The following is a 27,618-nucleotide window of genomic DNA, read 5'->3' as shown; positions in this document are numbered from 1 at the left end:
CATTGCTAACACCCAATATGTTTAAGCTGTCTAAATGCTACTCCAGGGTCTTAAAATATAGCATCTTAGCTCTATTGAGCAGAAAACCCCATTCAATTTGGTTTAGCGGTCACAGAGAAAGTAAGGATCGTTGTAAAGCATGTCATGAGACTGATTCTTCCAAGTTTAACGCTTGGATGCTCTTGGAACAGCATATTAAAACACAACAGACAAAACGTGGAGGGAAGAGATTCCTGACAATCTCTACAAAATTCCTCATTTCTCTTTTACTACTGAAGCAAATCGAATTGGGTTTTCTGTAAGGTGTGGACAATGAGTTATACTTTCACACCCTGAAATTGTATTTGGATTGATTCACTGTTTATAAAGTTATCGTTGTGGAGGGTACCGTTTTATTTCTTCTTCTTCTTCTTTTTTTTTTTGGGGGGGGGGGGGGAGGGACATACGGTACACTCCAACCCACCTTCACCCTGAGACGACCGCTGTTGTCATAGAGCGCGATCTTCCCTCCCCATTGTCCATTGTCACCTTTAACATCTATCACAAAGCGAGACCTTTCTTTTCTTCCCCCCCCCCCTACGAACAAATGAATTCAGCTAGAACATCTAGGTATTTGCACCATACTGTTTACATTTCCCATCACGATGTTTTCAACGCTGGAATTTTCATGTGGGCCTATACACGTTTTGCCTGGGAATATTACCAGCAACTTTTCAACATAATACGTGTTCAAAAGAAACCATAGGGCTCATAACATATTTCGCTCGGCGGAGTAATATATACTGAGGCCCTATCACCTTCCAAGTACTCGAATAGTTTTCGCTGTAAATGCAATTATTATTACAAGAACGCAAGAAGCAGAATGATTTACCCTTGATAACAATACAATTTATTCAACATCTCTTCAAAATGTTTTCAAGCGTACATTAAAATAATTCCTATTGAATGATTACTCCTATATACCGTATACCACTGTCTTACTCAGGTTCCATAGCATGGAGACATGATGTATATTTTGCGTACTCTGGCATGTGCATTATAATGTATGTATTCAACTCCCCCTCCCCCTCCCCCCCCCCCCCCCCCCCCCTTGGGCTGCCACGTGAAAATGTTATGTGCATTGAAAAGCTCCAGTCAGCCGATTTATTTTCGCCAGAATTGGCAGCCAAAAATATGAAGACCTTCTTTTGTTTACGGTATTGTTTGCTTGTCAGTCGATTTGGGAGAGAAGAGGAAAAAAAAGTGAAGACTTTCTTTTTTTGCTTGTCAGCCGATTGTTTTTTGTTTTTGTTTTTGTTTTGCTTGAATTGGCAGCAGAGAATGTGATGGATGCCTATTCTATTTATTTATTTTTTTTTCATTTATTAATCCATTTTTTTTTTTGCCTGTCAGCCGATTTGGGGAGAGGAGTGGCAACAGAAATTTGAAAACGTTTTATTTTTTGTCTCACTCAGTGTGTGTGTGGTGTGTGTGTGTGTGTGTGTGCGCGTGTGTGTGTGTGTGATTTTGTGTGTCTTTTTAATGTTTTTCCGCTTGTCAACCGATTGGGGAGAAAATTCTAAGAGGAGTTCAAAGTCTATTTCATTGAATATCGGCTTTGAAATGGTTGAGATATCTATAAGCAAAGTAAAGCAAAGTGATCCTATAATAAAAGGTTGGTTTCCACCCTTACTAGGATCGCTTTGTTTTGGATATCTCAGCAATTTCAAACCCGATTTTCATCAAATAAACTTTGAATTACTCGTAGAAGTGTATTATGCTCTTTCATTACGTCATAAGAAGCTTCTCATTATCTCACAAGAACGTTGGAAGCCTGAAACCCCATCTCGACCAAAACTATACCATCCCTTTGAACTTTAACTTAATTTGTATAGCTCAATTTCCTTCATGTTTTTCTGTTCTTTTACAGGAGTATAATATCAGCATAAATGACAGTTGAGCGTGACCCCTTCCCCCTCTCCGTTACAGCTCATGTTAGAACATAATATAGGTAGCAATATACTTCCATTTCTAATAAAATCACATTTGATATACCGCGGTTCGAATGAGATCCCCTAAACCTTACTAAATCATACTCTTAATCCCCATTTCAAGAAAGCCTTTCAAACTATATAGTAACCGCGACAACGTTCGGATAGCGTCCGGTATTTTTTTATATTAGTATTTTTTTCTTACCCTGCCTGTTACCCCGTAAAAAAGACGAGGTCTCACAATTCTCCTTCTCGCCATCTCGCATTCTTCGATATGAAAAGGCGAGAATACGAGATCTCATATCTGGTCTTCTCGAGTACTCGAGTCCAAGAATGCAGGAATATGAAATCTCATAGTCATATCTTACCTTCCCGCCTATCAAGAATACAAGATCTCACATTCTCCTTCTCACCATCTCACCTTCTTTGAAAGGAAAATACTGAAAAGACTCGATTAATTTTCATATCTTGCCTTCTTCCCTTCTTCAACCCGAGATGTCCTGTGGATCTCTCCTTCTTTTCTGACCCGTGATGTTAAGAAGAAGAGATCTCACAATTCTCCTTATTGCCATCTCATTTTCTTTGATATGAAAAGGCGAGATGAAGCGGTCTCATCTAGGGTCTTTACGAGTACTCGAGTTTAAGGATGCAGGAAGATGAAATCTCATATAGTGACATCTCACCTTTGCTTGGAACAACTGATGCAATATAAGGAAGACAAGATCTCATACCTCGCCTTCTTGCTTTCTCGAACATGGGGGTATTTCATGAAGTGTTTTGTTGGATATTTTTTTCTGACAATATTTTTTTTTTCTCAGCCAGTCAGATGCAAGAATTTCAGTAGTTTATAACAATGATTTATCAGGAAAAAATCCGACAAAATTCTTCTTGAAATCCCCTCCCCTCGAGGTGTCGAGAGAATAATTATGAGTCTCATTATCATCTCATCACCTCGCCTTATCGAACCAGGAAAGATCAAGAGAGCGAGGAATTTCTTCTTTCGGTGACACTTAAAATCTTCTGTGAGAATTAACACCGCATAATCCTGACAATATTCATCGACCTTCAAGTGCACTGTATTAAGTTCACACAATCCTTGTTTTCATTGTCATGAATGAAAAGATCAACGCAAAGGAATGCTGTTAAAATGGATATCACCGATGAAACATTATGTAACACTCCCGAACTGAAAGCTACGAAATGATACAAGAAGAAACGGGGACGGGGGTTAACACGAAATCGACTAGTGTATGACAACACATGAACACAATACAATTAAAAATGTAAATACAAATAGAGCACAACAGTGTACTGTTCCTGGGAGATACAACTTGACTGTCGAAGACAAAACAACGAACAAACAAGGAAACAACAACAAAAACACACACGCTTTGTTGGAAATTCAGATGTGGGAATTCTATACGACAGTCGCGATCTCTGTTATCATCTGTAATTTCAACACACAGCTCTAAGGAAAGATAAGTAGGGCAGGCATAAAGGTAGCAACATTCAGTTAAAACTGCATTCAACCTGTTTAGCACGTACCGAAGGCAGAGGACGTGTTTTGAGCCGGTCGAGAAATGTTCATAACATAAAGAGAAATAGAGTGAGGAAAATATAAACTACACACACAAACAGATGAATAAAAATACGGGAGAGCTTAAAAAGTACAGTACACCGAAAACCACATAGGTGAAGTTTTAAGCATTCCCCATTGTTTTAATTGTCGGCGTTGTGAAAAGCGTTATCACTTGAATTTGCTTCTAGGTTGCATATTACAAGCATTAAACATATTACATTTCATTTTATTTCTTCCCCTGTTTGCTTGCGGTCTTCTTGATAATCTGACGCTATTAACTTAGAAAAAAAGAACCAAAAATCCACACCGGTGTACTTCAGTGTGTTGATCTCCCTGTATTGTTGTCCGCAAAGTTTCCGGACGTATCAACAAAATTTCCTCCTCTTCCTCTTCCCCTTATACCGCGATCAAGGCCAGCAAATGGCAGGCGGAAATCCGATGGGTGAAAGTTAAAACACAGGATCCTGTTGTGTATGCGTTTTCGAGTTCAATTCTGCCGTAAAGATGAAGACTAGGATTTTATTTTGAGAAACTGGTGCCCTAGACGGCAATTAATCTTCAAAGTAAGTTTATATGTACTGTAAATAGCACATTAACAAACACAGAAAAAAAATGATCCGTTATGTGTGTTCGTGTTTAAATTCATACTTGCACGTAAAACTGTTTGGGTGTGTGAAAAAAAAAATGTTATGGCTGTTTCTTTCAGTTGTCTTATTTTCACTGGACGTTTGGTTCCATGCCAGCAAAATAATCAATTGACGAGTTGTATCGCAAAACAACTTGAAGCTAACTCAATTCTTGTTAAGTTGAGATATTTGAGTTTAAAGCTGCTTAAAAAGAGAGGAAATAATATGAAATACGGAATATCTTTAGTCATAACTCATATTCCTTGTTATGCTCTACAAGTAGGGCATCACTAGAAACGTGAATACATCTGTATTACTCTATCTGACTTAAAACGTTTAAAAATGACTTAGTCCTACGTGTCTCGACTTTTTATACCTTGTCATTACGGGACAATACACTTATGTTCATAAGTACAGGTCATGATAAGGGAATGCATTAATTTTTTAGTGTTCTAAAAATAAAGCAAAATATGTAAAAATGAAGGATTATAAAAATCAACTTATATTGCCTGTCTCATCAACAATCTTGCTCAAAAATTCAGTGGTCTTTGCAACACATTTTAGCAAGTTATGAAGTCATAATAGTATCATGATTGCATTTGAAGTCTCTTGTGCATGAATAGTGCAAAGATTAATCACATCACATGCCAAATACTTCCTGTAATAAACTGTTGGAGGTAATCTACACAATCATGTTTAACTTAATATCCGTGAGAACATAGCTTGTGTTGCGGTTCTTTCAGTTGTTTTCGTCGTCTTTGTTTGTTTTGTTTTGCTTTTGTCTTTGTTTTTTGTGATAAAGTAGGTCTTGCAAGTCTGGGAAACAGTATCAGATTTTGTTTTAGTTTGTCCAATTTCTTACCTCCTGAACCGGAAATAGAGCCTCTACCCGGACCGTTACCAGGGGTAAAGCCTTGCCCGTCAGCCGAAATCCATCCGGAAGAGGCGACGATCAATTGATCAACGACGAGATCCTCCTCGAAACGGATAATGAGCTCCCCTTCCACAATGAGCGTGGCGCTTCCAAGGTCTGGTGCGATGTCGAGTTCGCATCGCTGGTTGGCGCCAACCGTGATCGGTGTCTGTGTCGAGCTGAAGTCTGGGCAGCTAAGATGAGGGTTTGAGATTCCAGCTGACCCCGGACAGGTGCTCAAAGCAGACTGGACGCCGAGGACGACCAAGGACGCGACCACGATCAGTTTCCAAGTCAATGACATCGATGCGTCGTTACGGAACAAAATGTTTCGAGCATCCGCGCAACGGCGCGATGGCAAGTCACGAGCGTTGGAGGTAACTCGGCCCTGGCCCTGCTCAATCAGGGGAAATCCCCTCTCTCGCCAATCCATTGCTACCTAACGGCAGCCAGTGCTTGGATGTGTAATTTTCCCCAAAAGTTTGCCGTTCAAATAGGAAAAACTGTTTTTAAATTAGTTGTTTTTTCCCCCTGACATCAGTGCTGACAAGATGAAACTTGTGAATTAATTCTACATTGCTGCGATTTTTACTGATTCGGCAAGTCGGAAGCTCTTTTCGCAAACTCAATCCTAACTTCGCAATCATTCACTGCTGCCGAGACAAATCAAATGTTTGGCGTTGTTTGTCGAACACAATAGGAGGAGCTAAAAGGTGCGTCTCTCGCTGTATACCACCCACCATAATATCCTGTCACTGACAGATCGAATCAGATGCGTTTTAGTATCTAACCTGCGCATGCTCAGATATCACTAGGCCCGGATATAAGACGGGATCGGGAGGAGCCTAATCACTACTTGAAATGACCGTAATGAAGTTAGCACTTGTGTAAATCTTGGAGGGAAATACTATGAGTTGAGAATATGAAGAGTTTGTTAACCGATAAGTCCATTTTTGAAGATTTTGAAGTACGGTATCTGTCATAAAGTACATAATAATACATTTTAAATGATATATTGGTCACTGCACATAAAGGTACATTTTTGAAGTTACGGTCAAAAGAAGCAAAACATTTCTTATTATTCTCTTTATTTTTCTTGACCTTTAATCGCAATATCTCCATTTGACAAATATGGACTTATCGGTTTTTGCAAACAAACTCTTCATATATTCATCCAGCTGTGTAAGATGCCCTTTATTACCATGCCCCACTCCCCCCCCCCCCCACGCACACATAGGCCCTAACACAAGAATACAACAAATCAACAAATCAAAGATTGATGACAATGAACAATTACTATAATGATAATGCAGTAAACAATAATGTTCTCTACTATGATTATGGTTCCCGCTATTATTGTATTGCCACTACTATTATTATCTGCGACAGACACTAATGCAACATTCAGGTGTGAGTCTCTTTCAATGAGTCTTCCTCTACAAATTAAATTTTGTTTTGATCGCAACTGCTCATCTGCAAATTAACAAATATGTCAGGAAAAAAATACATATCAACAGTTGCGATCTTAACAAATCCAATTTGTAGAGGGAGACAAATTGAAGAAACTTACACCTGAACCCTCACCCGTATGTCTTTCTTTCAACTAATGCAGCATTACATGTATAATTTCATTCTGATATTCCTGATATCTCATAGTATTATAATCTTTGATTTTGAGTGATTCATATTGGGGACATACACATTTAATACATTCAAGTGCTCTACAATATAGTGGAGACCTACTTCGGCGTGGTACCTACACACCTTGAAGTAATAAACCGTCCCATACGCTAATCAAGTCACCATCTTTTTAACCGCTGGCCTTCCATGGCTCGATAGCGCGAAAAAAGGCGACCCTTGTCCGACTTTATCAAGGTTTAAGTCCATTATGATCATAAACAATTTATTAAGAGGACGCTATTTGTTCAGAGTGCGTGAATTAGCTTGCGCGATCACCATAGACCAAATAGGATTTCATGTCCATTTTTTTGCGAACATAAAACAGATAATGACCGACTTTATTCGGGACTTTGTTGACATTATCTCCGAGGAATCCCAACTCGTATGTTATGACCTGAAGAGCTTGCTCCAAGGGTCACGTTGTCCCAAAAAAGCAGCGAAATAATTATGCATAGAATTTTCGTCTTGCATGGTTGATTCCTGATCGGGGAATTTCAACTGCTGCTCATTATAGCCTGGGTAGAATAGGCTGTACAAAGTGACCCTAGTTGAGAATAGAATACCTACATAGGTATACTCTGGTTGAGAATAGAATACCTATACATAGGTACTCTAGTTGAGAATTATTGAGGGCGCCCCCATTGTCGCTGCATTGCACATGGACTATTCCCACATTCAAGCAGAATGCTGTGATGTACCACTGTATCAGGACAATTTCGTTGTGGGCCAATTAGTTCGTGGGGGGGGGGGGGGGGGGGGTGGTACAGATTAGTCTTTCTTGGTTCGTTGGTAGCTGTTTGTTTGTAGCTTTTGACAATTTCAATGGGGCCTTCTGTTCTACCTACAATTGTATCTGTATGTTTGTCTGTCTACTCATCCAAATAGTATTATCTACCTGTACTACATGTAGGCCTATATAATATCTACCTACCAGTTGATCAACCAATCAATCAATCAATCAATCAATCAATCAATCAATCAATCAATCAATCAATCAATCAATCAATCAATCTATCTATCTATCTATCTATCTATCTATCTATCTATCTATCTATCTATCTATCTATTTATCTATCTATCTATCTATCTATCTATTTATCTATTTATCTATCTATCTCATTGTCTCTTTCTGATTTGGATTTCCAGAACACTGTGTGTACATGTATTTCATTTGAACATTCAGTACTTTGACTAGATGTAGACATACTGCAATAAGCAAACAATAACCAGTGTGTATCTTAACATATATTCTTTCAATATTTTAATTTTAATTTCAAAGAGCAGTCTTAATCCACATTGTACACAAGTACTGTTACATTTAGATGATGCTCGCTCAAATAAAGATGAATGGAATACACATATTAAATTATGATATACTTCACATTCAGTCGTGTTGTACCTATACATGCATTAGAAGTAGAATCTATTTGGACTGAAGAAATAGCTTTGACATAGAGAGAAATCAACTTATGCGGGATTAAAAGCAATGGAATATAAAGAGGACTCGAAAAGACCTTTGACTTGGATGATTATTCAACTTATGCGAGGTCGACTTCAAGCAAAGTTGACTGTATATTCGGAAGTCTGCTGCTTACACAGACACTGGCACACACAGACACACACACATACATGCATCTATACAAATTTGTCCAATCAAGACAGAACTACCCAACCAACGGTACATCGAAGCTCGTCAACACATGAACTGGACTTTATAAAGGCACACGGTGACAGAAAAAGCAGTTTCATACGACCAAGCTCTTCCATTCATAAGTTTAGACAATCTAAAACAGTGTCAAACTGTACCAATCAAGAGGAAACTGCATTCCTAATGAGAATATAATTGAAAATAGTAATCATAATAATAATTATGAAAACAATAATACATGTAGAGATAATACAGGCAACTCCTGTTATAACAAAGTCTTTCAGAGTGGAAGTTTTCTTTCATTATACACTGTATTGAAATTTCATTATAGCTGAACAGCAAAGTATATACATATACTGTAGATCAAAATTTAGGGACATGAATTTTTACTTCATTGTAACATGACTTTGATTAAAACCGTGTTTGTTAATACAGGAGTACATGCTATCTCCATTAGTCGGCATTTACAAGATTTTGCATTCTAGCTTTTTAGTGGAAACATAAATCCGACGTCTTTATTTCAGATGGAAGTAAGAAATGCAAAATGCAGCAATAAACTTGGACATAATGGTGAACATGAATACACTCGACATTACAGTATGACTTGACACTGTCATGCAATAATACATGGACCATATGTCATGAGAAAAGAAAAAAAAATGAAACAATAAGAAACAGTGTATGATAAAGATAGTTAACAAAACTGGGGAGAAAAACATTGCATTTACTTAAATATTGAGAATCACTTTCATTCTTTATACTTTTTAATTATTACATTTTGTCATAATAGTTGTGCTCTCTGCCTTTTTGTTCTTGTATGGCCTTTCACAGGTCCCCTGCAACGCACACGAATGTTAAACTTGCGTCTGTTGATATTAAAAAAGCACTGTATGCATTATCACACACAGTTCCCTGCACAATTCTGGTAGCATACAGCAAGTGACTACAGTGTGTCTTTTGCCTATGCCCAGGCAAGCTTGTTCATTAGCATTCAGTGATATATTCAAACTTAATCGACATATAAAGTTTTACAGCGAGACCACTCCAGCTTAGCAATGTGCCTCAGTCCAACAGGAAGGCCATGGTGATGTATTGCACATTACAGTGGACTCCTGTTATAATGAAGTCCTCAGGACCGGCAGTTTTCTTTCATTATACCAAAATTTCGTTATAACCAAACAAATGAACAATAGAAGAACATAGAGTGGATAATGCTGCTGCCTGAATTTTTACTTCGTTGTAACCAGAATTTCTTATTTTTGTATAACTGTGTTCATTATAACAGGAGTGCACTGTACAACTGTACTACAAAGGTAGATTAGGTACTATTTTACTGAAAATGGTTTGCAGACACTTGTGTTGCCGATCAGCAAAGAAATTATAAAGCACATTCAAAGGGCTAATCTGTCCTCACCCGGACAACTTCAGGACCAAAACATCCCAGTTATAACCCTTTCCTCCCCCACTAATATTATCAGCCCATATCAACAGCATGACCACGTTAAAGGACAAGTTCACCTTCATATACACTGTACATGTGGATTGAGATGATGCAGCAATATAGGTGAAATACATCAGTGAAAGGTTGAAAAATAAATGAACAATCCGTTCGAAAGCTATGAATTGTTAAAGTCAGAGATTCCAACCCCAAGCACCTTCTGATCTGGAGATTCTCCCGCCCGAAACCTTAGCAAATGGGAGACCTCAAGTTGATGTGTGCGAAGTTCGATCCTAGGGTTCTATATGTTCTTTGGTGCTACTACGTCTAAGACTTATTTTTTCAACATACGATAGCAATAAGTAAGAAATCCTTTCCAACGGGAGACACAGAGCCAGGGCGGGAGAAATCAAATCTCAAGCGGGAGAACGGGAGATTTTGCAAAAATGGGCTTTCGGCGGGAGATCTCCTGTCGAAAATGGGAGAGTTGGAGTCTCTGTAACGTTTCAATGCAGTCACTGCTGGATGAGAAGACTGCCGCTGTTGATAATGTCACATGCGTAGAATGATATACAGGAAAATATAGATAGAATTCCCCAAAATTTCATTTTTCGAAAAAAGGTACACACTCCCTCAACTTGTAACTGACCTATGTTAAGGGTAATATGTATTACTCCTCCTGCCTTCTGAAAGAGGTAAGTCATGTGCTCTCTTATTATGTGAGAAAAGTGAAAATATGTTGAATTTTCTTTATGTTTTCTTTACATTGTTCTACACATAGGACATCACAAGCTGTAGTAGTCTTCAAATCCAGCGATCACGGAACTGAAACTTCAAAAATGTACAACTTTTCAATGGATTGTCCAATTTTACTCAAACTTTCACATATGTGTTCTACCAATAATGCTGCATTCTCTCAATCTACACATTTGTGAAGTTGGATGTGTTCTTTAATACCCACATCTTGCTGTGAGCAAGTCATTGTACTTTCTCACGACATCATGGTACAGTTCTGATAACACATTGTTCCTGAATTTTCTCGCTGGACTACATGAATCTATGAAAAAACAAAAAACAAATTGATTTTGGCATAGATCAATAGGCTGTCATGAGATATCAAACATCCAGCATGAAAAATTTAATATTTCTGTGGTCATTTGCTCTCACACCACACATCAATTTGTCTACCCTGCTGTTTTTTAATAGCTGGTATGACGGCCAGGAGGATAAATAAAAACAAGGCAAGTGCCAAACTGTGTCTCGCCCATTCGCGTAGAAGAAATTAATGTTTTTCTAAATCCCGGAAGTTCATTGACCCCACTTATGACCTTTGACCTTGTGGTGACCTTCAACTCCCCAAGGGACGTTTACCAGCCAAGTTTGGTCACAAACAGACATATGGATCAAAAGTTATGAGCCATAATCGAAACATGCCATAAAAACTTAACATTGGGCCCTAAAAGTTTGTTGACCCCTGTCTGTGACCTTTGACCTTGTGATGAACTTCATCTCCCCAAGGGACATCTACAATCCAAGTTTGGTCACAAACGGACACAGGGATCAAAAGTTATGAGCCATAATCGAAACGCGACGTAAAAACTTAACATTGGGCCTTAAAAGTTCGTTGACCCCTGTCTGTGACCTTTGACCTTCTGATGACCTTCAACTCCCCAAGGGACATCTACCATCCAAGTTTGGTCACAAATGGACATAGGGATCAAAAGTTATGAGCCATAATCGAAACGCACCGTCAAAACGTAACATTGGGCCCTAAAAGTTTGTTGACCCTGTCTGTGACCTTTGACCTTGTGGTGACCTTGAAATCCCCAAGGGACATCGACCATCCAAGTTTGGTCACAAATGGACATATACATCAAAAGTTATGAGCCATAATCAAAATGCATTGTAAAAACTTAACATTGGGCCCTAAAGTTCATTGACCCCTGCCTGTGACCTTTGACCTTGAGGTGACCTTCACGTTTGGTAAATTGTGTAACTTTGTTTAACCACTCTTTTCTCCAAGTTTGATTGAAATTAAAGTCCTCAGTAGAGAGTTATTCAAGTTTTTGTAGCATTACAGACGGACGACAGTCGGACAGACGCCGCAGGCAATCCCTTAGTCTTCCCGCCCCTCCGGTGGGCTCGACAAAATTGATGGTCCTATTTGCCAAGGGAAACCTGTTATCACTGCCCTACACAAAAGTCCTGCCATTATCATTGATCATTATCCCTTGCTCCAAGAATAGCCTGGTACCCACCAATATGCCTGGATAGAGAGGGACATTTGTGGGTAAATCTTCCCTTCTCAGGATGTACAAGTAGGCACTTGGTAGGATGTAAACTCAGGACCTCTGTTTTAAAGCTAGGAGTCTTACCCACTTCACTACAATGTCCTCATTATAAACTTATTTGGAACATTTTTGAGTTAAGGACTTTAGTAGATACTGAAAAATGGCAATGCAAGCCTTTGAAATTATGTTTATACCCAATTCTAATGAAAAACAGTTCAAGCTTGTAACATTTGGAGTATCAATGGCAAAATAATTGCACTGGCTCCATGCAAAGTTTAAAGAAACATGTGTTATACAATTCTGATTAATTTCATAAATTAATAGATATTTTGACAATTTAGATACTGTAAAACCACAAATATTCACAGGCCTTTTAATTCTGCAAATTTTTTGAAAGCCAAGATTTTTGGACACTATATGCATTTAAAACCACTGGCAATTCGTGAAAATTTCATGCCAAGAAAAAGACCGTCGGCTGCAATTCATGAAAATTTCATGCCGCAAAAAATATCTTGCTTTACAGTTTATATATGTATAGCAATTTGAATACAAATTGCATAATTATATGGAGCACTTGTACAGACTCAGTAGCTCTAATACTTGGCCCAGAAATGTGGAAGAGATGGAGCTCCCTGCCACCCCTCCCTATCTACTCGGACGGCATCTGAGATTTTAGCACTACCCCTCACATCTTGGAGGAGTCCCGAGCTGGTATATGGACAGTGACTGGATGAGGGTGCCCGCATCTCTCCGGGCCAGACACGTGTAGCTGGTAGTCTGTCACGCTGTGGAAGAGAATCCTGTTCGTGTGGGCCGAGGACTGGGTGTGGTCCTCCACGGTGCCGTCGTAGTGCAGCAGGTTGCCCTCATTGGTGTCCTCCGCTGGATGCTCTGGATAATATTCGTCTCCTAGGCAACGGCAACAAAATCAACAACAATGACAAGAAAAATAATGAAGTTGGGAAAGTAAATGGTTTTCTTTTCACATAATAACATTATTTTGTGTGATTGATATCACTTTCTATGAAACTATGGAAAACTTTAATTTGGTAAATCATGCAACTCACACAATATTACAGATTTCCAGTCACTTTATTTAGACCCTGATAATATTCCAACTATCATTCTCGGCAGAAAAGGGAGAGTACTGTAAAACACGATATATTCGCGGCATGAACATTTCATGAATTGGAGTCGATGGGCTGTCTCGCAGCATGAAATTTTCATGAATTGCCACTGGCATCCAATGCATATTGTATAGGCAAGAACTTTCACATGCATTTTAATTTTGCGAATTATGGCGCTCGCGAAATTTGTGAAATTAAAATGCACGTGAACATTCCTCGTTTTACAGTATTCTCAAGTGGCAGGGTTAGTTTTTCATTTCTTTCTTTCTTTTTGAAAAACTAAGATATGTAAATGTATTACCGTAAGATTGATATCACATCAGACAACCAATGTTGGGAGACATTGCTCTTCAACCATGCACAAGTTTGTGGCATTTGCAAAAGGGATGCATCACATTTAACAGATGGCATGGTACATGACAACTGGATACACAACACTTGGTAATATTGTGTCCTCTCACTGGATTTTATCTGTGAGACCTAAAAGTAGAGCAAGACACATTGCTACCTATCATCATCAGTACAGACAACTTCAGTTATAACAAAGTCCTAGATCGGTATCAGCAGTTTTCTTTCAATATATTGAAATTCCATTATTGCCAAACAATAAAGCAGGATAAGGATGATAATATGGATAACTATTTTGGAAGCTGAATTTTTACCTTAGTTGGAATTACATTTTCCTGTATTCAAAATAACAGGAGTGAGTTGCAAACAGGAGAATGCACATCTCACTCCACCAAATATTTTAGCAAGGTCAACCACAAAGGTAATTCGATTAATTTGAACTTTGGTGAAGTTTCTACCATGGCTTGCAAGAAGGACTGCAGTGTTAAACATTGATCGTAATACCATTTCCTAAAAATGTATATGTTTTACCTGTTTTTCCCCTATCATTTAAAGCATTCCTAAAAGCATGACTGGTTATGAAACATATTTGTACTGACAAAACTAAATAAAATATCAATCATAACTTTCCTGATGGCACTTTGGACATATCCATATTTCAAACCATTGCAATATCTTTTTGACGAACATGTAAGATTATTGAAAATCCACCAGGAAGCAGAAGTAATTTGTATATACAGTCACACCTGTCTATAGCAGCCACCCAAGGGAGACGAAAAGAGTGAACTGGATTATTGGCTCCGGCTACCCCTCCATGTGGGTCTGCGGCCACTAAAGACAGGTTAAAATCTACCGCAGGAAACAAAATTTGTGGCCGCGCGCTATACATAGGGTCTTTAACAGGGCTTTTCTCTTGGGAGGATTTCTCAGTGGCCGCTACAGACAGGTGGCCACTATAGACAGGAGGCTGCTAAGGCAGGTTTGACTGTATTCATTACCTGGGAACAGGGATGCCACTCCATTGGAGCAATTGCACCTTACTGGGAGGAACCTCTCCATGCCCTGGAAGGCTCTGTTCTGGCAGAACTGAGCGAGGTCATCAAAGCGCTGTTTGTTCAGCAGTCTCCTGTACTCGTACACCTGTGGCGGAGGCAGGTAGGTGACGCCGTCGGAGTACAGCTGCAGACTTTCCAGTGGAGTAATCCACTAGCAAGGGAAGAGGAAACGTACAAGTGGACTCAGATGTACATGTACTCTAAGGTAATGTGGAATGAATTCTCTGTCAAATGACATCTGGGTTAAAATACCAAGAGTTGTTTTCTGAAATTCTTCCTGGGGAGATATTTCTTACAAAGTCAGGGATTTTTTTCCTCAGTGATTTTCTGAAAATCTTTCATAGTTGTTTTTTTCCTATGTTTAGGAAGAAATTCAGGAAAATATGCAAATGAGGATAAATCCTAGAAAGATGCATGCAAATTTCAGACTTTGGACGAAGTTGGTATTCTAGACTGCACTTAACAAAAGAACACATTTTTGGTAGATTATCAGGAAAGCCCCAACCCTGTCTTAAGTAGGCTGTTCACATATTATAGCAAGAGGCAAAACATCGTGATGGGCACTTGTCATTTAGTGCGTGTAACTCATAATTGTATAAGCACTCCACATGCATGAAATGGCATGAAAAATAAGACTAAGAAATAAGAATTAAAAAATACAACTACATGTATACATTGTAAGTAGTCAAAAATATTTAACCAGTGGTGGGAAGTCATTCTGACTTCAATTCATTGGTGTTTGAGAAAATGTTTATTTTGTGTGTGTGAGTGAGTGTGTGTGCGTGAGTGTGTGTGTGATACCAGATCTTGATATTCCAGTGCGACACAAGACATGCAAAGCCCCTACTACAATATATCAACTTTTTCACTTATTCTACGAAGAATGTTACATTGTATAAGGCTCAGTTTGATAAAAATTTGCTTTTCAGCTGGTGTACATTTTTGACAGATCTATGTAAACATTTTTGATGATTTATATATTCATGATATCAGGATGAATTACCTTGACAATTGAGCTTTTTTTTTTCATCATCCTTTCATATCTGCTATTATCTTAAGTGTATTGTTTTTGATAAACATAAAAAGTTGATTAGTATTTTTTCCATCTTAAATTTTGAATATTTGTGATTGTCATCTACATATATGGTAGATGAATGATAGGGATGCAAATCTGTTCTTGTCAATCTTTCATGGTTATGTAGCATTTTACAGGAAGGATCACTACTGCTCACATACTTTGCATTGGCTAATTTCGGCATTGTCTTCAACTGCAACGGGAAGATGGTCCAGGCAAGAGATGAAAAAAATTGTGTCAAATCGCTTCTTCATCATGTCTGAAGGGGTCAGCCAGTTGGACCATTCCTCCAGTGACCAGATGTCTGGCACACTTTGGAGTTCCTGGCACAGGGAAAGAAAGCTCCCTGCATCTTTGTGGATCCGTTCTCTCCACGTGCGTAGGTCCTGCGCTGCCATGGTTACGCTCGCTCCGAGTGGAGGTCTCTTCACGCCGGCAAGAGTTCTGCATTGTGACGCATCCCTCAGCATCAATATCCCACACTCCTCAAAAGTCTCGCGTATGGCAGATATTCTGTACGCGACGGCTGGTGGCAATTCAGACCCATGGTCTCGCAGAAACATGGGTGGCCGCTTCCCCTCTATCTGCACCATAGGGCCAAAGTCTGACGGAGCCTGGACATTTGCGTACTTGCGAAACATGCCCAGCCACTCTGAGCTGAAGTCTGCCTTCTCAACCGTACCACCTGGGAACACCTGTGCAGATGGAAAGAAACCGCTTTTGGCGCTTCGCTGAAGCATGAGGATCTGGTAGTCAAAGACAAATTTTCTGTTGCCAAGGTAACTGGTGATGGGGCTCTTGACTCTGGCTGCGAGAATCAGCGTGGCAGCTTCCCGCCAGTACTTTAGGCCACTCGCCATGGTGGTGTGTAATCAACCTAATGGTATAAAGCACAGTGTGATGAACTTTGTTACACAATGCAAAATTTACAGATACCCAGTACAAGTACTACATTTAATACTAGAACATCTAATGGGCGGGAGGGCTATTCTCAATCAATGCCTTTAAAGGGAAGAAATATCACACACCTTGCACATGTCTGTTAATTCCTGTACAAGTTTAAAGAAATACAACAATGAAACAACCACACCATTAAATAACTGTTGTCATTACCTCCCTGAAGAGTGTCACACAAAATATATTGTACAAATGTACAACTCCCAGACTGGAGCAGTACTTTTGTATAGGTTTTGAGGAGTTGCAAGCACAATACTCAATATATTAAGAATGAAAAATGAAATTATTTGGCCTCTTGTGCCTGGTTAGAGATCTCCATAGATGTACAACTACAAAGCAGAGAACCTCTACGGGTATCGCTCAAACAGCATTGAGTAAGCCATAGACTCTATACTAGCCATAGACTCTAGACTATAATCAAAATTCCTTTTCAAAGCATCAAAACTTGGTCAAATCCATACAAAAACCTGCACGACATCTTGCTTTTTCCTCCTCTCTGGCCCTCTCTATCTCCTTCCCTCAAAGCCAAAAGGATGTATTTGAATGGGCGGGTGTGTGCAGAAACATTTCCCGACACAGCTGAAGAACTATCAAATGACACTCGACACTCATCAATGCACAGACACACGTCACACATACTGCCTGGCTGATTCCCATATCACTTCCCCAACTGCTGCTTATCCATCTAGTACTAGTAGTAGCCCAGATCTGCCAGCAGGGAGAGATGTCTCCCTGCTCTCCACTGCACTGTCTGATGTCAGACATCCCATCCATTTCTCAACACATTTTGCAGGCTAACCACCTAATATTGTAATGCCAAATTATTTCAGGATTTTCACTTCAGCACAGCCACTGGCATCGGGCCATTGCCATTATGCATTAATTAAGAATAATTTATAGTACTAGCAGATCTACCTCTGCCCTGCTAAAATTGGAAGAAAAAAAAAGGAGCAAAATATTTCAAAGTAAATTTAAATAGATTTAGGCCTAGACTCTAGTGTAGTCTAGAACTAGAGTAGTAGACTGTGTATCTTGCCTATGATTAAACTTAGATGGTTTTAGGGCTTAACAGGGTTAGATTTAGGGTTAGGTTAGGGGATGTACTGAAGTTAGAAGTAATTTGGCCCCCTAAACTAATGCTAAAACCTGGCCATGGATTGCCCAATGCCGATGGCAAATGCAATGCAATGCCAATGAATGCTCCACGAACTTACAATAACGCAGTAACATAAAAATGCGCGCATGGGACTAGGATCGTCCTTCCTGGCACCTTGAACCTTGAAGGAGTTATCTCTGTTGCAGCTTTTCGTGGGAAGCTATACTGGGATGGTATAATGACTTTATGATTTTGTTTTACCTCTCAACTTACGGAACCGCGATGTATGTCAACAAGAAATCACCTTTTGATTTGAGTGCATGTAAATTACGGAGTGAAGGCACAAACTGTCGAGCTGTCTGAGCTGTGTTACTGTTGTTACGTAATTGCTGCCGGCCTGCTATGCGATGAATGTGTGAGGTTGGTGTATGAAAGGTAAATTTAGTTGGTCTCAAAACTTTCCACTTTTTAGACATACGGTACTTACTCACTACTTCATGAAATGTAATAAGAATCTCAGAAAAGGTAATGAATGTAATTTGACAGCAGATGTGCACTTGTGCAGTGGCAGGTACCGGATCACGGGATGGCTGGCTGCTGGTATGGCATGTGTTATTAATGTACAGTCCCACACCTTGCAATATGTGTAGGTGCCCTACCTATTCACGAATTGAACAATATTGTTTCTAGACTCTCATCACTAGACTCTATATAGTATAGCATACTAGCATAGGATTATAGGCCAAGGTCAAGGAGAACTAGTGTATTTAGCAGATGGGATGTCGAGAACTTCTACGAGCGAGGATAGCGCCAGCAAATTCAGTTCGGGAAACCCACTCACAAGCAGTGACAAGGGGGGCCCCTCCTTATAAGTAACCCGTCCCCCTTTAATTATAAGTAACCCCGTCCCCCTTCAGTTATAAGTAACCCCCAGGGCACCCCTTATAAGGAGTCTCCACGCTTTTTTGCAATGCAACGCGAAAATGAAAGGACTGCGGCAATTCGCTTGATTATGTCCATAAAGCTTCACAAGTTTCCTAGTTACCTGGTTACTCACGAAATTTGAGCAAAATCGGTTTGAGGCATCATATCTAAAATCATGGATTTAAATGCGATGTCAAACGACCCATGCGAATGCTGAAATGCGAGCGATTACTGGCGCGAGTGTTGCCAGGCGCGGCGGCGCGGCAATGCTTGAGTGCAGACGTGGCGACTGAGTACGAAAGTCTCCGTACTCAGTCGCCACATCTGCACTCAAGCATTGCCGCGCCGCCGCGCCTGGCGACACTCACGCCAGTAATCGCTCGCATTTCAGCATTCGCATGGGTCGTTTGACATCGCATTTAAATCCATGATTTTAGATATGATGCCTCAAACCGATTTTGCTCAAATTTCGTGAGTAACTAGGAAACTTGTGAAGCTTTATGGACATAATCAAGCGAATTGCCGCAGTCCTTTCATTTTCGCGTTGCATTGCAAAAAAGCGTGGAGACTCCTTATAAGGGGTGCCCCGGGAGTTACTTATAAGGGGGACGGGGTTACAAAGGGGGACGGGTTACTTATAAGGAGGGGCCCCCCTTGTGAGTGGGTTTCCCGAACTGAATTGCGTAGTTAATACTAATAGACCTAGTAAATTTACTCTGCACTGTAGCAAATTGGTAGTGTGTTTATTTTGCCTCCTTCAATCCTGAAAGGTGAAAATTCTGATCTCGTGTGTGTGTGTGTGTGTGTGTGTATGTGTAGGACCTATATGTGTGTGCACGCATAGATAGAGTATCTATATCATGTCATAATTCATATGCAAGTCAAGGCTAAGGGTGCGTTCGAGCGCTCTCCTAAAGCGAACTGTACCGTACCGTACCCGCGCCAGAGGAGCGTTCGAACGCTCCTAAAGTGTACCGTTCCGTACTGTACCAAGCCAAAAGTGGACCACTTCCCGATGTGCTCCAAAAGCGTACCAAAGCGTACCAAAAGTTCGTTGTAAAGCATGCGCATATCAAGCGCATACGTCACAATGCAAAAACATCATTCTCTTTGTTCGGGACAGCTGTAAGTAGTTCAAGCGAGAGGTGAATGACATTCTTGCTGTAAACAAGCGTGACCTTTCTAAAAATAACTTGTTAGGTACGCTTTCTCCACAGAGCGCTCGAACGCACCAAAATTGGCATGGTACGGTACGGTACGCTTTAGTTCAGTTCGCTTTGGTTCGCTTCAGAGCGCTCGAACGCACCCTTCGAGTCAAGACCACAGGCAAAAGCAACAAGGGCACGGCACCTGATCCCGAGCATGCAATGCAAGACAGTGTCTGGATCTTGGGTGCATAGATATCTTGAATCCATGAAAAGGCCATTGAATTTGCGCGAGGGTGGTCAATCTAAAAATAAGTGGTCGATCAGTTGACTTTAGTTACTATTAATTAGTAAATTTATTACTAATTACTAGGTCTAGCTAGCTAATTGTACATTGTACATGGTGCAGGTAAAATCCGTCAGGCGATGACAGAAGTGCAGTTGGTGCCAGAATGAGCTCTTGAGGTAGGCTATTCCATGCTGTACTGTGTTAGGAAAGAAGGACTGTTTATGTTGCTCTGTCCTTTGTCCTGGAGATGAGAACCAGATAGCCATATCGTATGCAAATGGCTATCTGGATGATGTGCTCTCCTGTTTGTTTTGTGATGGGCCGGACATGGTGGTATATGTTGAGGTCTACTGACACTGACCTGCTACATCTCAATAATGAAGACAGAACACGTGGTCACACTCTGAAGCTGAAGAAGACATTCGCTCACCTTGATGTTAGAAAATTCTTCTTCTCAAATAGAGTGGTGAAATCATGGAATTAGCTACCAGAAGATGTAGTCAGTGCCCCATCTGTGAACTCCTTCAAAAACAGACCAGACAACTACTGGAAAGAATTGCCATTTGTATGTGACCCTGAAGGATACTAACAGATGTCCTGAATCCTCTCTCTCCACACACACACCTTGCCATAGAACCACTCGTAATTGAAAGATTAATTCAAATGACTACCAATCGATCGATGAACAGGCCCGGACCTACTAGCATCGATGGATTAAAGTAAAGTAAAGTATAAGTCTACCAGTGTCAGTGAGTTGTGCATCTTGTAGTGTACAACATGGTCAGCCTGGAAACTTCTCTTCTTTTATGAAGTGAAGGCCAGCCAAGTTGTGCAAGCATTTCCGATACACTTGAGGTATTATGGTACCGGTTTAGCACATATGGCGCTGCTCGTCTCTGGGTCATTTCAAATCAATGTATCAAAATCACATCCAGCTATGTAGGAATCCCAAACAGTGCATGGTTTGCGAGAAGGCACACAAGTGCCCGGTGTGCAGTCATCTTGAGTTGGGTCGAGTGGTTTCGTAGATTTCGTCAGAGAAAGGCCAGGGTGTTATTTGCCTTCTGTCAGATGTTTGAAATTTCTTGGTTCCATTTGAGGTTGGTTTCAATTGTGCCATCCAGGTACTTAGCAGATGTGACAATGCCCAGGACTGTATATGATGCCATTCAGAGTGTATTGATGGTGATATCTTGTCCTCTCTCTGGTGACTGTGATTGAGTGGCATTTAAGTGGGTCGAGTTCCGTCAGCCAATCACTTGACCAGATACTGAGTTTATCCAAGTCTTCTTGTAGAAGCTTGGCATCTTCATCTGACTGGATGGTCATATACAATGTACATGATGGTATCGTCTGCAATTAGTCTGACTGATCGCGGATGAAGTGGACATTTCTGTGGGCAAGTCGTTGATGTAGAAGAGAAAGAGGTAGGGTTCAAGGACCAATCCTTGTGGGACTCCAGATTCAACTTCCACTTCAGATGAGGTAGTTCTGTCTAAGACGACTTGCCTTCTTCTGTTTTTGAGGAAGTTAATTATCCATCTGATGTTTTGGCCTCTTACTCTGTAGTACTGTAACTTGCGAAAGAGGAGCTTAAGCAGTTTCACTATTCTACAAGCAAATGATTAAACCACTTACTTCCAAAATTAGATTTTATCTCGAGTTCCTCTTGACCAAACTGCATCAAAATCACACAAAATATTTTCAAAAGTGTATCAGACCACTCACATGAGTTTGAACTTCATTTTACTAAGTTTTGACGGATATATTTGATGCAGTTATGCCATTAGTAATACAATAGCACAAAACTCAATAAACTGGGACCAAGCCACAAGGTCCAAGTTTTGATCTCTGGAGCCAAAATTTGACTGCGTGCAAAAGCATAGGTTTCTCAATGTAGCCAGCAGTTCAATTTTGGACCGAATTATGGTCAAATTATGGGCAACTTGATTTACCTAATTGTAGGCTTATGATATACTCAGCCCTGTCACTCTACACCAAGTTTTACTCGCAAGCTGGATGAACACCAGCTCCCAATCCTAAGTAAAGAAACGAAGGAGGCACCTCAAACTCACCCTTTTCTAAAGTGGTCGGGGGTTGGTGCCAGCTCTGTATCTTCCTGTACAGTGGACTCCTGTTACCACAAAGTCCTCGGGACCGGGCGGTTGTTGTCTTTCGTTAGAAATTTCGTTATAACCGAACAAATAAACAACAGAAATACATGGAGTGGATAACATTGCAGCCTGAATTCTGACTTTGTTGTAACTGGAATTTCATTATAACCATGTTCTTTATAAAAGGGTGCACTGTACAAAATTGTGCTCTCCCCATACAACCTAAAATATCTGTGAACAACAATTTGAAAACTTAACTACAATTATTGAATATTATTGATGGATAAGTGACAACAAGTAACAACATCATGCGACAACATACGTATGACAAGTGCTCTAATCCCATCTGGGATTGAACTGATCAGTTGTTGAGGCACTCTTATTTCCCCATCTAAAAGTGACAGCGTCATAAACTCGCCTTCTACTTAAAGTCCGTCAATACGGCCATTGACAGATATACCTTTAGAACACTTTCTCTCTCTCTACATTAATGCATTTATGCCCTGAAGGGCCCTGTATCTTATACATCCAGATCCATATCCGGCGCATCCTATCTTATCTTCCAAAAAATTAGCCCAGCAAAGAAAAAACTAAGGCACCCAACAATGAAACAGCGTCTCTCTGATTATGCATCAGATTATTTTCCGTATTTACACAACCTTTCTCTTTCACTATCAAAAGAAAAGACTACTTTTGAGATTGCAATGCATGAAGTCTTTGTCTACACTACTGAGTATAGTTTGTACAAAGACTGCAGTTGTCATGCATGCATTTCAAAAATGATCGCATTCTTTGCTCTGGCTAGGATACTGATTGAAATGTTCACTGTATGTTTGTGTTGATCTCGTATCCCAGACATCTCGAACCTGGATCTTTTGGGAGAAAATGGCATCGTCCTCTATCTCGTCGTCGGGCGTGTCCTGTGAGGAGGATGCCACTGCCATCACAGAGAATGTCTTAGTGGATGGCATGCCCACCAGAATCATCAAGGTTGGCGGGGGATTCTCTGACCCTAAGAGCACGAAATCTCCGAAAGTACTTTTCCTTGTCATACCAGGTAAGATGTTGTCGGCTTTTTGGAGCTTTTATTTTCCCCTTCCTCTCTGTGTTTTTCATTTGTCATTAAAACTGTACTTAATCCAGTGCTGCATCCTAGCTCATTTTTTCTATACCGGTCCGACAGACAAGTCAGACCAGAAGGTACCCAGTTTTTCCATCTTTTACTGGCCGATTCCTGAAAAAAAGTTACTGGTCCGACAGTGATTTTTAATGGTCAGGGACTGTCGGACCAGTGCCAGCAGCAACAACCTTCATAGAAAAAAAATAAGCCACCTTGTCTTAGGAAGTTTTTAATACCTCTGAAGAACTGGAAAGGCGGGAATCATTGAAAATCGTATATTATTGTGCTTGTCATTGAAAAGCATAACCTCCTCTCCTGTCATGTTGTGCATGTGAGACATTTGATTTGGGGTTTACGTCTGTCCTTCAGTCTGTATTGATCGATTTCTCTGTCATCTGGCCACATTGTATTCTCTCTTGCTACTAAGTAACACCTGTAGGTGTAGGGAGATTACATCTGGGATAACTTTAAGGATAATGCTGTAGTATTAAAGTGCAAAGGGCAGTTAACATCTTACAGAATTGTATGGACAGGAACACCAAGGAATGAGTTTGTTTCCTGTATTTTAAGATCCTTTGTAAAATGCACTTCGAAAAGTCACAAAAAAAGTCAAGCAAATGACACCACTGCTTGTTAATTAATTCTATCATATTACCTTCGTTGTATTCTTTTTTAATGATTGTGTGTGAAGGAATTACCTCTTTTTTATTTGTTTATTCTTATGTTTGAAGGCAATCCAGGTGTTCCTGATTTCTATGAGATATTTTGTCAGACACTCTACAAAGCAAGCAGCTACACGACACCAGCATGGGTGGTGTCGCATGCTGGACATGCAGAAGTTCCTCAAAGTATCCAGGAGAAATTAAAAGGTGAGTTGAAGTTGAACAATGCTACAATGTACTAGTACCCCAAAGCATCACACTTTCTCAACACACTTTGAGCATCTGGGGCCTAGAAATGTATGTGGAACAAATTGCTCAATATACCCCTGTGAGAAAAGAAAAAAGAAGAAATCAGAGATATTTGTCTTCACTTTCTTTTTAAAAATGAAATTACAAAATGATGATATTAAGTACTACAAACTTCAATGTGGGCCATAAATACTAACCTGCAAATGGAATGTTGGTAGTTAGTGAATTCTATCAATATCACTAAAAAATATGGGTATATATAGTTTTTCAGGCATTATGTAAAGTGTTAAAAGGTGCCTGTTGCCCTTATGATACCTTAAAACAAAGCAAAACAAAACAGGAAAATAATACTCTAGTTGTGTGAAGGAAAGTATGCTTTATTTTCTAACTTTGCCTTTAATTATATACATTTTGCCAAGAGTATGACATAATGACAAAGTCAATTTGATTTTAATAATGGCATTGTCTTTGAGGAATTGTTCACAGCAATTCCTTGAGCAGCAAATCTAATTGGAAAGTCCCCAGTTTCAGCTTCCATTAGCTTCTCATTTCTTTCTTTTCTATTTGATAGTCACGTTCCTACGTTGATTCACGCTTCAAGGCTTTTGTTCCCTTTGCAGCGGTTGATCGAGATGACGAGATCTATGACCTCAGACAACAGATCGAGCATAAAATGGCATTCATCGATGACCACGTACCAGAAGGGGTCAAGCTGGTTCTCATCGGTCATTCTGTAGGTGAGTTTAACCCTTTGGAGACAAGTCCAGAGAATACTTGGGTAGGTGTCTATGGAAAATGAATGCTACAGCAAAATCAGTCCCTCCATTCAACGGGTTAATGGGAATTGAGACATGGACGTATTGTGAGAATGATTATTTCAATTCTAAATGTGGTGATGGTGTGGTGAGTCACATCAAGCTGTAAATATTTTTTTTTTTCATTTTGAGAATATAGAAATGAACATTTCTGATTTCTGAAGACATGATTGCAGCGTAAAACAATGATTCTGAAGATTGGCTAGGCTGAGAGTGGCCTTTGATTATCCTTTTTTCCTCCTTCATACGTACCATGGTTTGGAGAGTAAACAGAAAGGATCATTTCGAAACTCGCATGTGCAGTTTAAAAGCAGTACGTATCATCACGTGTTGGAGATTTGTTGCATAGTTTAAGCATTGCATGGTTCATTGTTTTACTAGTATTTAGGAAAATTGTGAAGTATTGTTTTTCATATCATTATTTGTAGTTGAAGCAGTGCAATCTTTAAAATCATTCATGTTATTGTGCACTATTCTTTTGTTAATGTGTAAATGATGTACTTTGTACTATACATCATTAAAATCTTACTTGATTCCATTTCAGTTGCCAAAGAATCTGTTTCATCATTCCTTATTTGCTCCAGGTTGTTACATCATTGTTGAGCTGATCCGAAGAATGCCTCAACTAAACCTCCTCAAAGCTGTCCTCCTCTTCCCGACGCTGGAACACATATGGGACACGCCCAACGGGAGGACCATCGGAAACATGGTCGTCTACCTGCGCTGGGCCTTGGTGGGGCTGTGCCACATCAACTACTACCTCTCGGACTGGGTGAAGTGGAGAATGGTGCAGTGGTGGTTCAAGGGCAGAAGAGTAAGAAGAAATCTGTCGACCGGTTTCAAAGGGATTGGGGGGGGGCACAGTGAAGGCCTCACTTTCGAGTTTGTGTGGTCACACGGACGATGTTAATGTCAAGCTGTCTGTAGTCCAACAATCAGTAGTAGAATGGAAGCACTTGATGAATATTAAATATATGCTGTACAGTGCACTCCCGTAATAACGAACACAGTTTTAACAAAATCCTGGTTAAAGGAAGGAAATATTCAGGCCGCAAGATTATCCACTCTATGTATTTTTATTGTTTATTTGTTCGGTTATAACGAAATTTTGATGTAAAGAAAAAAACAAACAAACACCGGTCCCGAGGACTTTGTTATAACGGGAGTCCACTGTATGTGCAAGACAATGATTGCACTCCCAATACAGAAAATAATAAAGAAGACCTGAAATATTCAATTAATGAAGCTAATCAGACCTGGCACAGAAGATATAGACTACAACAATATCAAGAGTTAAATCAGAGTTGCATACCAACCCATTTTTTCTAACCTGTGTGTCAGACCGGTAGGTTCCCATTTTTTCCATTTTTTTTTACTTTGTCATTCCTGAAAGAGTCCCTGATCTGACAGTGATTTTTACTTGTCAGGGACTGGCCGACCAGTGCCAGTGTGCAGCGCTAGGTCCCCATTCAATCTGTCTGTCACATTTCTGTTCAGATTCCAGAATGTGTGTTCCATGCATTGCTTCAACTAGCCGAGCCTGCCCGCCTGCACAACTGCCTGTACATGGCTGCCATGGAGATGGAGAACATTGGCCACGCCGACCACCGCACCATAGAGTCGCACCTCGACAAGTTCGTCATCTACTACGGCGCCAAGGACGGCTGGGCGCCGCGGAGCCACTACGAGAGCATGCGCCAGCGGCTGCCCGGGGCCGACGTTCGGCTCTGCCGCCGCGGACTGGAGCACGCTTTCTGCCTGGAGTCGAGCGAGCTCGTGGCAGACTTGGTCTGGAACTGGTGCAGCCAGACCATTGTGATGGAGGGACACTGACAATGGCTCCCCTTTGACCAGGCCTTGCTCCGTTGTGATGCCGCCTGTGCAAGGAGCATTGTGGTCCGATATATCATCACCCATCTCACTCGTGCCGACGGGTGTGTGCGTGTCAGTCACAAAACCTCACTCCATTACGACTGCAGGCATTTTGCTATCAGAGATCTAGACTCATAATATTGAAATTGACATTGCATTGATGTGTACACCAGTACCTCATTCAGACAGGGTCATTACCAGGTAAAGCAGTGAGACCTTAATTTGCTGTGCCCTGTGAATCTTGCTGCAGTTTCCATATTCTATGCCCATTTCAAACAAAATTTGACTTCAGGGTTAAATCAGTGTTGCTGATTAATAATTGGAATCAAGATTTGCTGTATGACTCAACAGTGGCAGTATTACAGTGAGAAGTGCAAATTTGATAGATGAGTATTGTTGTGCATTTGCATTGCCCAATTATGCCACCCTTAATGTGATAATATAAAACAAACTGATAGAGGACAGGTAAATAGTACACGGTGAACCCTGTCAAAATGAGCTGCTGTTGGACCACTGAAATTTTGTCCTTACAATGTATATCAGGGATAAAAATTGTAGGAATAAACAGTGCAACCTTGTTTTTAACGAGGTCGGATATACAACATGTAGAGCAATACTCGACATA

At 40.3% G+C, this 27,618-nt stretch overlaps 3 protein-coding genes across 3 annotated transcripts in view; 1 reads left to right on the top strand and 2 right to left on the bottom strand.

The window, feature by feature from the left end:
* Positions 1-5,791, bottom strand: part of LOC139739290 (uncharacterized) — a 29,054-nt gene extending 23,263 nt beyond the window's left edge. Inside the window, exon 1 of the mRNA XM_071649904.1 lies at positions 5,038-5,791. Within this exon, the coding sequence (XP_071506005.1) occupies positions 5,038-5,521 (484 nt within the window). The 5' untranslated portion in view covers positions 5,522-5,791. The remainder of the gene's footprint in view (positions 1-5,037) is intronic.
* A 7,039-nt stretch (positions 5,792-12,830) lies between these two features.
* On the bottom strand, positions 12,831-16,610 carry LOC139739303 (acyl-coenzyme A diphosphatase NUDT19-like). The gene is made up of 3 exons (XM_071649918.1): positions 15,912-16,610; positions 14,619-14,826; positions 12,831-13,054 (listed from the first exon to the last, which is right to left on the bottom strand). Exons 1-3 carry the CDS (start codon positions 16,608-16,610, stop codon positions 12,831-12,833), a joined length of 1,131 nt encoding a protein of 376 aa, XP_071506019.1.
* Positions 16,611-18,199: 1,589 nt separating this feature from the next.
* LOC139739289 (lipid droplet-associated hydrolase-like) lies at positions 18,200-26,954 on the top strand. The gene is made up of 6 exons (XM_071649903.1): positions 18,200-18,238; positions 23,131-23,332; positions 24,127-24,264; positions 24,927-25,043; positions 25,706-25,935; positions 26,619-26,954. Exons 2-6 carry the CDS (start codon positions 23,161-23,163, stop codon positions 26,952-26,954), a joined length of 993 nt encoding a protein of 330 aa, XP_071506004.1. The 5' UTR covers positions 18,200-18,238; positions 23,131-23,160.
* Positions 26,955-27,618: the final 664 nt, after the last annotated feature.

Source organism: Diadema antillarum, unplaced genomic scaffold (genome assembly GCF_040938485.1).
Source record: "Diadema antillarum isolate AM-2024a unplaced genomic scaffold, OU_Dant_1.0 seq00000793_RagTag, whole genome shotgun sequence".
NCBI classification, from domain to species: Eukaryota; Metazoa; Echinodermata; class Echinoidea; order Diadematoida; family Diadematidae; genus Diadema; species Diadema antillarum.
The sequence above is the reverse complement of the archived record's forward strand: the minus strand, read 5'-3'. Positions and strand labels throughout refer to the sequence as shown.